General features: G+C 42.2%; 1 protein-coding gene across 3 annotated transcripts in view; it reads right to left on the bottom strand.

Annotated features, from left to right (window-relative positions):
• The window catches only part of BTBD9 (BTB domain containing 9), a 447747-nt gene that overhangs the window by 393271 nt on the left and 38249 nt on the right, over positions 1-16227 (bottom strand). For all 3 annotated transcript variants that reach the window (XM_066359505.1, XM_066359503.1, XM_066359504.1), the window contains exons 2-4: positions 7694-7905; positions 1789-2152; positions 358-622 (exon numbers count right to left, since the gene is read on the bottom strand). In XM_066359505.1, the coding sequence (XP_066215602.1) occupies positions 358-622; positions 1789-2152; positions 7694-7878 (814 nt within the window). In that variant the 5' untranslated portion in view covers positions 7879-7905. The remainder of the gene's footprint in view (positions 1-357; positions 623-1788; positions 2153-7693; positions 7906-16227) is intronic.

Raw genomic sequence — 16227 nt, 5'->3', positions numbered from 1 at the left:
CGTAAGTGCCTAATAGGTACTCGGTGCTCATTCGATGGAGAAAGGGAGGAAAGGTTGTCACATGAGGTAAAGCTTTTCAGGAAAATATCTATTTTAGACATCCACAGGAACAGCCGCAGACATTTATTTGTCCACGTACGGTAAGAAATACGTATTTGGGACTGTCGCATGGGTGTACAATCCTGGGAGGAACCAACAGGAGGATGACGGGGAAAGGCATCCCATAGGAAGCCGAGCTCTGCTCTGTGTTCTTAGCCCCCCACACACCACGTACACCAGCACGATACTCTCGTGGCTGAGCCCCTCATACGATGCGAGCACTGCTTCCGGGTGAGACCGGGGTGAGCGGGTACTCACTGAGCATGCCCCTGTAGTTGAGGTCCATGTCCCGGCTCTCCGATCGCACTTTGATGGCATCCAGGATGGCATCAGGAGACAGCAGTCCTGAAGGCCTCACCACGTTCAGGAGTTCCGTGAGGCTCATCAGAGGCAAACGCACGGCCTGCATGATCTCAGCATGGTTCTCCTTCGAATTGTGCCTACACCAGTTTAACAAGGCTAGGAAAATATCTTTTTCAGGAGCTGCAAATGAATCTCTTAGTACGATGTTTAAAAGTGCTGTCTGGAAAGGATAACAAGAGAAATTCCAGTTATTATGGAGCTCAGCCATGTGCATTATCCATCAGCAAAAACTTACAGAACAACAGCATCGGCTATATGTAAACAACTAACTCTCTTTGACCATCTTTTCTCCACATTCTCTGTGCCATACGCTCTCCTGCACACTATAACTGTGTGAACAGCTGTAATGCATCCTGTACCACTACATCAAACACTGAGTTTTTGAACACATCTGTACTAAAACACCAAGAAGAAAAATGGCAATGTGAGGAGCTGTTTTTCCATACACGTTCTGCAAGAGAGTTTACATTCATGAGTCAGTAAGATGCATCTGGTATCTAAAACTCCAAATCTTTTGTTTCCCACTACTACTGCTCGGCCAGATTTCCGGTTTCCAGCTTTTCAGACTGACCTCCAGCAACCCTGGTGCAACCCGCAATGACCTTGCCTCTAAAAATAAAGTAGGATAATAAAAATCATAGTTTAAACCCAAAACAAGATATGCAGCTTTTCAGATAGGTGTTCTCAAAGTATTCAGGCCCCAGGAGGAACACAGGGAAAGAGACGGCCACCAGAGTTCAGAGAAAGACTGGAGCAAAAACAGTTTTACTCTAGCTATTAGAGTAAACACCGTGTCATAGAGAATTCTGGGCCAGTAAAAAAACAAAAACAAAACAGTGATTCAAAGACATCCAATGACACATCTGATTTCCCTTATAAATTTTCTCACCCATAATAAAAAATTATTCTCTCTACCAAAGAAATACAAATTCAAAAAACAGTATGCAATGCCACAAAGAAGCCTACTTGACTAGCATCACTTTAAAAACAACTGCCCAGAATTAAGGCCTCTTCTGCACATAGAACTTACCAGAATCTTACAAGAAATCAGAAGCATTCTGCCCTTCTCTTAGATGACCTAGCGTCTCAGCAGCCAGAGGTGGGTGGCTAGACAGGCAACCTTTTCCACACCTCTAATTTTTTTTTTTTAGCCCATTGCTACATTTCTATTGTGCAGATATAAATAAATAGAAAAATAGATAGACAGATTTATATCTTTTTATTTATGCATAACAAAATATATATACATTTTTATTATAAATAAGTAACTTTAGAAGACAAAACAGACAACGCGCGCCTGTAAATGCCTCGCAGGCGACGACACACCTTAGACAGGGAGAGGAAGCCTTCGCTCGAGAGCACCTCCTGGGCGTTCCGGTCCATGAACATGCAGCACATGCAGGTCAGCTTGGGAAGCGAGTAGAGACTGGCGACATCGAAAGTCATGCAGACGTTCTGAATGTTGAGGATGGTGCAGAGGTAGTCGGACGTGGAGTCCTCCAGCTCCGGGAAGCCGTACTTATGCGCCAGGCTCAGGAAGTCCAGCAGCACCTCCTCCCGCTCGTCCGTCAGCGTCGCCCGCCCCGTGTAGATGTACTTGAGCAGCATGGTGAACGCCTCGGCGGTGGTGTCCTGCAGGGGGATTTCCGCCTCGGGCTGCGACTCCCGCATCCCACCGTACAGCAACGCCCTGCGCGCGGAGAAGAAACGGACGAGAATGACCACAAATGGGAGTCTCCACAGAACTGTTAAATAATGGCTATCAACATTATACTGACAGAAATGTATTTAATGACATAAAGACCAGGTAAAGAAATGCATAGGAATCATCTGAAATAGTTCTCTAAAGAAACTAAGAGAAATAACTTAAAAACTACTTTGAATCAATTCTATAAACAACTAGACTAATGAAAAACCCCGGAGAGCTCAAGATATGTAATAGACATTCATTAAGCAGAAAGATGAAAGTGCTCATTTGAGAGGAACAGTGAAACCAGTATAAACTCGGTAAAAGTCCAATAAGACAGTTTAAAAAGTAAAACTCTATAGGAAAGATATAATCAGATAAGAACAATTCCATACAGCCAGGTGCCATTTTCCCGTCCAACTGGCAGAGATTAAAGAGCCTGCTAACAAAAACCATCAGCTTTATATGGACTAAAAAAAACCCCGAATAGCCAAAGCAATCCTAAAGAAAAAGAATGAAGCTGGGGGCATTACAATACCTGACTTCAAACTATATTATAGGGCCACGACAATCAAAACAGCATGGTATTGGCAGAAAAATAGACACTCAGACCAATGGAACAGAATAGAAAACCCAGAAATAAAACCACATATATATAGTCAAATAATTTTTGATAAAGGGGCCAACAACACACAATGGAGAAAAGAAAGCCTCTTCAATAAATGGTGCTGGGAAAAGTGGAAAGCCACATGCAAAAGAATGAAACTGGACTACAGTTTGTCCCCCTGTACTAAAATTAACTCAAAATGGATCAAAGATCTAAACATAAGATCTGAAACAATAAAGTACATAGAAGAAGACATAGGTACTAAACTCATGGACCTGGGTTTTAAAGAGCATTTTATGAATTTGACTCCAAAGGCAAGAGAAGTGAAGGCAAAAATTAATAAATGGGACTACATCAGACTAAGAAGTTTTTGTTTGTTTGTTTGTTTTCATTTTTCCAAAGCTGGAAACGGGGAGGCAGTCAGACAGACTCCCACATGCACCTGAGCAGGATCCACCCAGCATGCCCACCAGGGGGCGATGCTCTGCCCCTCTGGGGCGTCGTTCTGCCACATCCAGAGCCACTCTAGCGCCTGAGGCAGAGGCCACGGAGCCATCCCCAGCGCCCGGGCCATCTTTGCTCCAATGGAGCCTCGGCTGCGGGAGGGGAAGAGAGAGACAGAGAGGAAGGAGACGGGGAGGGGTGGAGAAGCAGATGGGCACTTCTGCTGTGTGCCCTGGCCGGGAATCGAACCCGGGACTTCCGCACGCCAGGCCAACGCTCTACTGCTGAGCCAACCGCCAGGGCAGACTAAGAAGTTTTTGCTCAGCAAGAGAAACTGATAACAAAATAAACAGACAGCCAACTAAATGGGAAATGATATTTTCAAACAACTGCTCAGATAAGGGCTTAATATCCAAAATATATTGTACAAAGAACTCATAAAACTCAACAACAAACAAACAAACAATCCAATAAAAAAAATGGGAAAAGGACATGAACAGACACTTCTCCCAGGAGGAAATACAAATGACCAACAGATAAATGAAAAGATGTTCATCTTCATTAGTTATTAGAGAAATGCAAATCAAAACTGCAATGAGATACCACCTCACACCTGTTAGATTAGCTATTATTAACAAGACAGGTAATAGCAAATGTTGGAGAGGCTGTGGAGAAAAAGGAACCCTCATACACTGTTGGTGGGAATGTAAAGTAGTACAACCATTATGGAAGAAAGTATGGTGGTTCCTCAAAAAACTGAAAACAGAACTACCTTATGACCCAGCAATCCCTCTACTGGGTATATACCCTAAAAACTCAGAAACATTGATACGTAAAGACACATGCAGCCCCATGTTCATTGCAGCATTGTTCACAGTGGCCAGGACATGGAAACAACAAAAAAGCCCATCAATAGATGACTGGATAAAGAAGATGTGGCACATATACACTATGGAATACTACTCAGCCATAAGAAATGATGACATCAGATCATTTACAGCAAAATGGTGGGATCTTGATAACATTATACGGAGTGAAATAAGTAAATCAGAAAAAAACAGGAACTGCATTATTCCATACGTAGGTGGGACATAAAAGTGAGACTAAGAGACATTGATAAGAGTGTGGTGGTGGCCCTGGCCGGTTGGCTCAGTGGTAGAGCGTCGGCCTGGCGTGCAGAAGTCCCGGGTTCGATTCTTGGCCAGGGCACACAGGAGAAGCGCCCATCTGCTTCTCCACCCCTCCCCCTCTCCTTCCTCTCTGTCTCTCTCTTCCCCTCCCGCAGCCGAGGCTCCATTGGAGCAAAGATGGCCCGGGCGCTGGGGATGGCTCCTTGGCCTCTGCCCCAGGCGCAAGAGTGGCTCTGGTCACAACAGAGCGACGCCCCGGATGGGCAGAGCATCGCCCCCTGGTGGGCAGAGTGTCGCCCCCTTGTGGGCATGCGGGAGTCTGTCTATCTCTCCCCGTTTCCAGCTTCAGAAAAATACAAAAAAAAAAAAAAGATAAACGTATAAGAATATATACTGAAACCATGGAAACACTGGAAAAAGTGTCACCAAAAGTGTTACTTAAATGGCCATCAACAGAAACATGATTGAAAAAAACTGTGATATACGCATTCTGTGCAGCCGTTAGAAAGGCAAGAGAGGTCAACATATACTTTTTGGGAAAATGCTGAGGATCTAAAGGTTAAGTTGCAGATCTGTGTGTGACTAAATAAGCAGACAGCACATACTTACATGTGTATGCACACAGGTATAAATAGCTATATCTATTTCTATTGAGAAAAATCCGGGAAAATTCATATTGAACTGTTACAATGGCTATCTCAGGGGAATGGGATTAGACGGCTGGGAGGAAAGGACTTTCATTGTTACTTTATAAATTAAAAATGAAACTAGTGATAGAATTACAGATGATTTGACCTTTTTTTTGTCTCAGTATTTGTCAGATTTTTTTTAAATCCCCACATTATTGCTTATCTGCTCATCTAAAAAATGAAAACTAGACACTTCAGTCATATAATGAATTTAAATTTCTCCCTCTATTACTCTAGAGAAATAATATGAACCAATTAAACTTTCAATCTATCAGAAGAGAAAGGGCAGCCAGAGGATGACAAGGGAGGAGCACAGAGAAGGGAGAGTAAAGAGAAAGGAAACATTTAAAAGCGAGACTAACAGAATAGGGGACGAAAAGAGATCTGCCCGCTCCTAACGTCCTCAGAGCAGGACCAGCGTTTCGAGGGCGCCCTCCACACCCGCCAGGAACCCTTTACCTCCTCCCCAGAACCCAGCGTTCCTGCGTGGCTCAGGGAAACAGCTGTTGCCACCCAGCAGAAGACGCATGAACAGTCTGAGCACAACTCTTCACTGGGTCATACTCTGCCTCAAAACACCCTTGAAGGTTTTCGTTAACCCAGAGAACATCCAACCACAACTTTAAAATGACTAGATTCAAAAACTCCTTCCTGGGAAGATCTCACCCAGACTTGCTTCAATGTGACCCATGATATTTACATGGATTCTCTCTGGTTTACAAACGGTTTTGATGAAGATCCTTGGAACCCTAAATATGTATGAACCCCCAACCTGTGGCAAGTTCACTCCTGTACAGTTAGCTTGCCTTTCCCTGGGAATTGGTAGGCTCTATGACAACACTTAGCAAAGCCTCTCCTGCCCTTTGAACATGAATGGTGCCAGCAATGAGACTTTCAGTTGGCATTCGTAATGACTCTGAGTTTAGCCTCATGAGCCATCTTAGACTATAAAGGTTAAACCTTCACAAACAGATATCAAGAACAAGGTCAATCTGTGAAATGAGTATATTCTATTCATTAGATATGATCTTCAAATTTTTTAAAGTATCTGACTTTCTTTTAAGAATGTACTGATCACCTAAAAGATATCTACATATAGTTGTCTCAATTTAATAAATATTTAACATAAAGATGAAAAGTTCTGACTTAATAAAGAATGGGCTCTTCAAAAGCTCTTCAATGGTAACGAGTGGACGAAAAGTAAGAAATGGGAAGGAAACACAAAAGGAAAAGCATTCAGAGGACAGAGTGGTAACAAATAATGACGAGACCACGGCCACCTGCAAGAGGAATCGCAGAGTGGTGGTGAGAAATCAATAGACTCCCCTCTTTTCGAGGCTCCTCGCTTTGCCCACAGTGGCACTTCATATGTACAAGTTGGAATCTTCTAAAAAAATGTGTAAAGTACTATAAGAGTTATCGTTAAGTAGTATTTCCAAGAGACACACTTTACTATGTGACTCCAGGAGTTGCTGTTCGCTGTCTTGTCGTTTGTGACTATACAACCCCAACTGCAGTTTTCACTAGAAGGTGACCAAATTTTTCTCTAAGCCCTCGGCCTCTCAATTTTAGATATCAAGTTTCCCAGGCAAATCAATGATTTTAGATAAATTATCATTCAGTGATGATTCCCTTTCAACCAACATTAGGTATAATTAGAGCTAACGTTAACATTTATAACCTGGAAAAATTAAGCTTTTGAGTAAGAAAAAAATATATAGCTATACATTAAGTACAATTTTACATTAATTAAATGCATAATATTTTGTTTTGTCTTAGTTCTAGTATAACTAAGAAACAGTCTCAATAAATAGTTAAGCTTCCTTTAATTTGGGGTTATCAGACTGCTCGTCTTAGAGACAGATGTGTTGGGTTCCGGTTACCTGCGGGTTCTGGACCGCAGTAGTCTGAAACCAAGAGGTATTCATGTTCATTAGCAAGTCCAGAGAGCCATGTGTCTGTATGATCAGAAGCCTATCTGTAAATACATCAGTTTAACTTCCATTAGTAATCAACAGTGAGGATCAGGCGAGGGCAACAAAGACTCAGCTTAAAAACTATTCTTGAGCCTGACCAGGCAGTGGTGCAGTGGATAGAGCATCGGTCTGGGATGCGGAAGACCCAGGTTTGAGACCCCAAGGTCGCCAGCTTGAGCACGGGCTCATCTGGCTCAAGCAAAAAGCTCACCAGCTTGGACCCCAAGGTCACTGGCTCGAGCAAGGGGTACTTGGTCCACTGAAGGCCCGCGGTCAAGGCACATATGAGAAAGCAATCAATGAACAACTAAGGTGTTGCAACAAAAAACTGATGATTGATGCTTCTCATCTCTCTCCATTCCTGTCTGTCCCTATCTATCCCTCTCTCTGACTCTCTCTCTGTCCCTGAAAGAAAAAAAACAAAAACAAAAACTATTCTTGAGATCCTGACCGTTGGGTGACTGCGTACAGTCTAGCCTGGGGAGCCTCCTAAGCCTGAAATTCTAAGATGGCTCCTGAAGAAAAAGGTGATTGTCAAAAAAATAACAAATGTCTACAAAGAGGAAATTCTTATAGACGTTGAATTGAAAGATTGCTAGTATTTATTATTATGCTTTGTTACGTATTTTTTTATAGAGTAAGAAATATCAATGTTTCCACAGGTTAACCTGAATCTTTAAAATGTGTTCCAGACTTACCGAAAATATTGGCACCTCGCTGCTAAAATTACCCGGTGGGCAGAAAAACGTTTCTTTTCCACAACAAATGTGACGTCTCCGTATTCTTCCCCAATCAACAAGGCACCGATGTGTTCAGACAAAATGTGCACATGATCGATCTCCCCCACAGCAGCAAAGGGGCGGAGAGGGTGGCTGTTACTCATCCTGTAGAACAGGCAGTGGTCACCGACCTAGTGGAGAGGAGGGGCGAGCGTCAGCAGCGGGCGGGCAGGATGGGCAGAAACTCACGTTCCATCAACGCAGCTGAGTAAACAGTTACACTGCTTCACAACCCTCACGTGAGGGAGGTTTCCTCCTTACCGGTGCCTCTATTAAGCCATTTCTTCTGGGAAGCAATCCAGCCTGCCTCCTTTAACCCCACTGCCCTCACTGTCGTATCACACGGGAGAAGCAGACCCAGCCCAGGGCCTGCACACCGGCAGCACCAGGAGCGATCACAGCGAGGACGCGGCGCCCGAATACGGGCCCCCTGCCCCTCGGTCCCTCAGGGAAGGGAAAGTCAGCCACCAGAAGTCCTCTTAGCACACACAGGTTCAGTACGGTAAGGTGTAATGAACTAGACCCACCCGAAAAGGCATTCGGCATGGATCCAGACCTAGATCCCAAAGAGGATAAACTAAGTCATCACATTTCAAATACTTCCAGAGGTTTTGGTCTCGGACCACCTAAAATATTTTTGAAAAAAAAAAAAACTATAATCTTCCGTATTCACAAAAATAACTTGACATAAATGAAAATGTATAGCAAGCATCCTAATCCCCCTCTGAAAAAGAATAACCCCAAACATTTTTCTCCAGGCTGTCACTTCCAGTCCACACGTTCAGCTCTAACGATCACACTGCCTGGCTCTACCAGGACATCACTGCACTCATCTCCTTCACAGGCGTTTCCCTGCTGTTGCATGCAATGCCTTTCAACAAATGTTAACTAAAAATCATAAAGCTAAACAATTAACATCTTTACATGTTAGACAATGGAGTTAGGTGCTTTGAAAGCTAAAAATGTTTACATTCTTACATCTCTCATGTATTTGCAGGCGCTGCTTTTTCAGGTGTAAGAAACCTAGCAGGTGGATGAGAGCCTCCACTGGCACGCCGGGGGTGGGCTGGCAGCTACCCTCTGCGGCACCAGAGCCTCGGGGAATCGAGCTCAAGATGCTCTCTCCCCTAGCCCTCCACACTTTCTAGGACTCTCCACTTGGAGCAGGAAGGATTAAAGAATAAGCCACCCCTAATCTTTAAATTTTTACATCCAGATCTATTATTATTAAAGTGTATGGAAAAAAAAATGGTGTTTGTCCCCAGGGACGGCAGTGGAAGACCCTGTGATCCAAGTTCTCCAATCACCTGCTACTCCACAGCCATCCAACAGAGGGCGCAACAGCAAGGACTGTGATGTGGGGAACACAGAGGATGACTCAGGCACAAAGACACCCACCCCACGTAAGTAAATAAGCTCCTGGGCCCCTAAAATAGGAGCATCAGAGGGCTGTCAGCACTACCCTCACTGGAAACGGCAACCTCCATTGGAAAGCCCTAAAAACAGAATCACCTCCAGTCACCTGTTTTTTGAAAGACCAAATTCAGCTTAAGAGGATCAATTTAAGGAGTGTCAAGAAATCAGGTGTGAATCAATCATACAATACGTGATTTACAACAGGCATTGGCAAACGTTCTGCAAAGGGTCAAAGAGTATATGTTTTGGGGCTTTGCAGGATATATAGCCTCTTTCACAATACTATTCAACTAAAAGCAGCCACAGATAATAAGTAAATAAATGAGCATGGCTATGTTCCAATAAAACCATTTACAGGGAAAGGCTGGATTTCACTTTCAGGCCAGTTGGCCAACCCCACCTCTGACATGTGAGCAAGGATTGACTGTAAACTAGAAAAAGGTCCAGACTGTTTGAAGTTTGGTTTTGGTTTCTGACTAGGTTACCCAATCAACGTTCAAAATAATATGGCCATTTGCTGTATCAGCCATAAAATTCCGAAACCTGATTTCAAATTCCCATTCCTCTTCAACACAAATTCTCATACCACTATCTAATATTTCAACAATGGTGCATGACTCTGATCAGAACTGATGCTTTCCTGGCTGGCAAGGTGCAATGCATACACAGGCATCTCGGTCCCAGACCTCTGCAACACAGTGAGGGTAGCAAGACAGCAAGTTGTAATCTTTTTCCCAGTAGAGATTCTTGTCTTTGATTTGTAAAAATGCAACATCTGGGAAGCGCAGTAAAGAGAGGTATGTATAATAAAATGAAGTGTACCTGTGCCCAGAGAATATATTCTCTGTTGTAACATTCTCTTACGTCATGAGGAAGACTCAAATTATTGACTAAATGACTCTTGATGCACAATGACTAGTTTTTGGTTAACTAGCTCAAAAGTAAATGTCATTCTTCAACTGATACATAATGAACATTAATACTATTAATACATAAGTAAATATCATCTTAGTAGGTTCTCTAGACATGTACTTCTGAGTCATACAATTTCTAGACGTGTACTTCTGAGTCATACAATTTCTAGACGTGTACTTCTGAGTCATACAATTTCATTTTGCTAAATTTATGTTTTAATTATGATTTCCCAATCAGAGCTATAAAGGAAATATTGCTGGCTATAGAAAACAGCTACTTGGCGTGGGATAAACACAATTTTCAGTGGACTACAGAAAGAATTTTAATTATACCAGTGATTTTCAATGAGCTTGCCACACAATGGAATCCCATAGAGAGCTTAAAAATAAAAAAAAAAGGAAAAAGGATGCTTGAGCCCCACCCATCAGAGACTCTGATGTAATAGGTCTGGAATGTGTAATCACGCTTCTGAAGTGATTCCAACGAGAAGCCTGGAAAAGAGCCATGATTTCACCTGTGTTGTAGAGCAGTGATTTTCAACCTTTTTTGAGCTGCGGCACATTTTTTACATTTACAAAATCCTGGGGCACACCACCTACCAAAATGACACTCTAACACAGTACATATTATACATATAGTTAATAATATAGTTTCTAAATGTATTTGTACTCACTTAGTGTGAAACCTGGGCCTGTTTCGATGAACACAAAAGGGATATCCTGGCAGGAATGGTAGAAAGACACACACAAAGCTCTTCCTCAACAGTTCTCAGTCTCTCTCTGTTTTTAGTTTTTATCGTAGTCAAGCTTGAGAAGCTCAGCTCACATAGATATGTGGTTGAAAACGGGAGCAATGTCAAAATAGCTTTGTTGGCCAGAATGGGGAACTCCTTGGCAACAACAGATAACCAAAAACTGTCCAAAGGAAGATCAGCAAACTTTAGCTTTAAAGTTAGATAACATTGCCTGACCTGTGGTGGCGCAGTGGATAAAGTGTCGACCTGGAAATGCTGAGGTCGCCGGTTCAAAACCCTAGGCTTGCCTGGTCAAGGCACATATGGGAGTTGATGCTTCCTGCTCCTCCCCCCTTCTATCTCTCTCTTTCTCTCCTCTCTCTCTCCTTTCTAAAATGAATAAATAAAATAAAAATAAAATTAAAAAAAAAAAAAGTTAGATAACATTGTGATGCATTTTGATGCATTGTATATCACCCTCTGCGGGGGCCTCTTTTCAAAAGAAAAAGGTCAAATATCTATATACACCATCAGGATAGACATAACCAGCTGAGGCTGAGGCTTCATCTAGTGGTGGCAACATTTACCTCCAGTGCTGACCAGGATTAGAAATCGGGACCATGGGAAGGAGTAGCAGCTTCAACTACTCGCCAGGGCCACACAATGACAAGTGCGTGGCAGCCTAAGCGGGGACCTTCCTGGGTGTGGATGAGAGGTGGCCTACTATTGGTTCATCGCTAGTGGTCGGGATGAATCCTAGAAGGTGATTGGTCAGTGAGTGTTCCCTGTGCCTCCACTCTTCCTGTCTCTGATAGCTGGAGGGATTGTGAGGGGAATGTTTATGTTCGGATGGAGGTGGCTGGCGGAGGGCCGAATAAATAGCCTCCGCAGGCCGTATCCAGCACGCGGGCCGTAGTTTGGGGACCCATGTTTAATTTCCCCACGGCACACCTGACCATGTCTCATGGCACACTAGTGTGCCGCGGCACACTGGTTGAAAAACACTGTTGTAGATTCACAACCCTTACTCAGGTGTGCAAATATTCAAGCAAAATACCAGCTGAGAAGATTCATTTGGGATATGATTCCATTTTGAGTCTTAATGCAAAGAGGCAAATGGTGTGAACAAAGTTACAAATGCCACAGCTTGTACAAAGGTAATATACTGCTCACAAAAATAAAGGGATATTTTATAACTTCATATTCACTTTTTAAATATGCCCTAATTTTTATGAGCAGGATATATTACACCCAGGACTGTAGTTTGGCTACAAAGTGATAGTTTGGTTCCACTGCCTGGATTAAAAAAAAAAAAAAAGGAAAAAACGTGTTTTAGAAACCACACACCAATAAACAATTTTTTTAAACAACCAATTTTAATTTGATAGATATGGAAAAAAATTAACTATGACTTGTTTCTTAAGCTTTGAAACTTATTCTGCCTATAATGGCATAGGTGATCTTGGACAAATTTTCTAACTTCCATGAGATTTTTTTCCACATTTGTAATGACATGGTTACATCAGGGTTTTTTCTAAGTGGTATTTTTTAATTTTGCCACTGCCTTTTAACATCACTGTTTTGACCAGTCATATGAAATGGTCTGTCATGACTCAGCATTTGGCTGCATTCACGACTGTTCTTTATTACAGCTAAAGAACACGGAGCAGAAACAGCAAGGGTTTTGAGAAAGCATGTGGGGCCCCGTCTGTGGGAAATCAGACACAAGGGTACTCTCCCAGTGGAGGTACAGTGGGTGTGCTTCCTTCCCCCACAAAGCTGGGACAGAGTGTGTTAAATGTTGCCAACCAGGAAGCTTGTTAGAGACTCAATACCGGGTGTTTAATGGAAAGCTAGTGTAGGCAGCCCCTGCCGGGTGTGTATCCAAATTCCACATTCCAAGAAGGAAAACAGTGTTCGCTATAAACCACACTGCTTGCGTGAACAGTTTAAATGAGCCACTCTTATCAGTTAATTGGCAGGACCCCTTCTAAAATTCAAGTTTCTAGGTGCCAGACAAGGGACAACTTGGCAAGCAGGCCTTTCTAAAGATAAAAATTCAATCCTGCTATGTTAACTATTTGTACAGCTCCAGGAATCACGAGAGGATCTAACAATGTTAGAACGGCACAGAAAACAAGGAGTCTAAAACCTATCTGATACATTTATTATTTAATCTTAGATTTGGATAGGAGAAAATATACCAAGAAAATTACCTACCCCACCTGTCCAAATGTGTTCCTGACCCCTGACCTCCCAATATGCCAGATCCAAATAGTGTTATAGAAAAGTTTCCTCAACACTTCAAGGACCACGTGACGTCGAGGGCGAACTACTCCTGCACACAAGGAGAAAGGAAAGCTCTGCCGTGCGGCTCCGTGTGAAGCCAGCGCAGCCCGCACACACTCAAACACCAGTACCAGGGGAAAGATCCCATGTAAAATGTTGGAAAACAGAATTAAGCAGAAAAATTTATGACAAAGGGGATCAATACCAAAAGGATTGGGAAATAAGTCATCAAATGAAAAGGTAAAAGGAGAAAAGAGATAAAAGGCACAATAAAAGCGAAAATACCTTTTTCTACAATTGTTAGTTTATTTTTTTAAGTTTTAATTGAAAAAGAATAAAAGAATCCTTCCTTAACTTTATACCTACATATACGCCTAACGGTAACAGATGTAAGCATCTGCTGAATAATAAAACACTAGAAACATTCCTAGAAAGTTCAGAAATAACATAAGGACGTCTACTCTTACCACTACACAGTTTTCATGAACAAATACACTACAATTAAGAAAACCAAGTTAAAGCTAAATTGATAAGGAAACACAAAGGCAAAATAACCACTATTGCTAATCTGATTGCTGCATGAAATGTTCATGAAAATGAACTGAAAAGATAACAGAGCAAATAAGGAAAGCTCAGTAAGATGACCATGGAAAATTATTACATGAAGATAAATAGTATCCTTCCATGCCAAAACCACCATCTAGAAAATGAGAAAAAATATTGCTATTTATAATTGCAAAACACATGCAATACCCAGAAATAAACTCACAGGCCATGTAAAGAAAACTGTAAAATTCTATTGTGGGATTTAAGAGAAAATGAATGAAGAGATATACATTGTTTGGAGACAGAATGACACAATGTTGTAAAGAGATCAGTCATCTCTAAATCACCATATAAAAAAGCATATTTAACATTTTATCACACTTTATATTGTGAAAAAAACAATCCTTTAGTAACAGAAAGCAAAATTCAGCAAAATATTCTTAGTAGAAAAACACAGTTAAACACCAATAATTTGACTAATGGGCCCACGTATTAGAAAATTTAAAAGTTTTTTTTATTTTAAGCTGACACAATTCTAATTAAACATGAATTAAAAGTAATCATCAGCCCAACCAGGTGGTGGAGGTCGCTGGCTTGAGCACAGGCTCATCTGGCTTGAGTGCGGGCTCATCAGCTGAGTGCAGGCTCACCAGCTTGAATGCAGGGTCACCAGCTTGAGCGTAGACTCATTGACATGACCCCATGGTCGCTGGTTTGAGCCTAAGGTCATTGGCTTGAGCAAGGGGTCACTGGCTTGGCTGGAGCCCCCCTCTACCATCAAGACACATATGAGAAGCAATCAATGAACTAAAGTGCCACAACTACAAGTTGATGCTTCCCATCTCTCTCCTTTCCTGTCCCTCCCTATCTCTCTAAAAAAAATAAAAGTCAGCCTGACCAGGCGGTGGCACAGTGGGTAGAGCAACGGACTGGGATGCCGAGGACCCAGGTTCGAGACCCCAAAGTCGCCGGCTTAAGCGCAGGTTCATCTGGCTTGAGCACAAGCTCACCAGCTTGGACCCAAGGTCGCTGGCTCCAGCAAGGGGTTACTCGGTCTGCTGAAGGCCCATGGTCAGGGCACATATGAGAAAGCAATCAATGAACAACCAGGGTGTCGCAATGTGCAATGAAAAACTAATGATTGATGCTTCTCATCACTCCGTTCCTGTCTGTCTGTCCCTGTCTATTCCTCTCTCTGACTTCTCTCTGTCTCTGTAAAAATAAAAATAAAAGAAAAAAAGAATTTTTAAAAAAATAAATAAATAAAAAATAAGTCAGATATTGACATAAAAATACGTATTCACATGCAAAATGCAAGCTATAAGACAGTATTAGAGCAAAATCTTATTTTGTTAATAAACAAAAAGCAAACACCAAACTACATATTAATAAGGGCTAACCCAATAGATCAGGGCTGTTGGAAAAAATATATGTAAGGTACTACATATTTCTCTAATGTTTATTATTTTTATAACAGGCATGTTCTTTGTAATAAAACTATATACTAATAATTCAATAACTATGGCCACTAAAATTACAAAATAAATTAGTTTGTGTATGAGAGAGACAGCAAGGGTGTTAATTTGCCACAACGAGCAGTTCCTGATTTAGTGACTAAGAAAGAATGGTAAGCAGGGACTATACATTATCTCCACAGATAAAAATTAATGAACAACTTGAAGGCCAGGACAAAAAGTTCATTACATTAAGACAGGCAAAAAGGAATGGCTATCAGATACCTGGGGAGCGTGGCCTATTAGGACACTCCATCTGAAACATCCCCACTGAAGATCTCCCCTTAGGGATTGTCACTATGACTTTTTCTAGACTTAAGGCAGATTTTCTCAGACGCACACAAAATGCTGAGATTTGCTCCTGTTGACAGTTTCAAACTTGCTGACGTTCACAGGACAGTGCAAGGATAATCTATTCATTTAAGCTATTCCTTCAAGGTGGAAGGAAAGAGAAGAGTAGGAAGGCAGGGAAACAGGGAATTACTCTAAGAGATGGCAGGGATCCCTCGATCCAGAAACAGGGCCACTCAGCATGCCATACACAATGGTTAGTCCTGGATTCTGGAACTTTTTTTTTTGTTTTAATTTTTCTTAAATGAGAAGTGGGGAGGCAGAGAGACAAACTCCTACATGTGCCCCAACCTGGATCCACCCAGCAAGCCCCCTACAGGGCAGGGCTCTTCCCATCTGGGTCCAAGAGCTCCACTGCTCAGCAACTGAGCTATTTTAGCATCTGAGGAAAGGCTGTGGAGCCATCCTCAGTGCCCAGGGCCAACTTATTTCAACTGAGCCATGGCTGCCGGAGGGGAAGAAAGGAATAGATGAGGAAGAGGGGGGTGGAAGCAGATGGGTGCTTCTCCTGTGTGCCCTGATTGAGAATCAAATCCAGAACATCCACACGCTAGGCCAATCCTCTACCAACCCTCTACCACTGAGCCAACAGCCAGGGACTGGAACTTCATATTTACCAACAATGGTGGGATAGAAACTATACTATTGTGGTTGGCTAACTTACAAGGATTCAAATACATTAAAAAAAA

This window comes from Saccopteryx leptura, chromosome 1 (genome assembly GCF_036850995.1).
Source record: "Saccopteryx leptura isolate mSacLep1 chromosome 1, mSacLep1_pri_phased_curated, whole genome shotgun sequence".
Lineage (NCBI taxonomy): Eukaryota > Metazoa > Chordata > Mammalia > Chiroptera > Emballonuridae > Saccopteryx > Saccopteryx leptura.
Note: the sequence above shows the minus strand (reverse complement) of the source record. Positions and strands in the feature narration are given on the sequence as shown.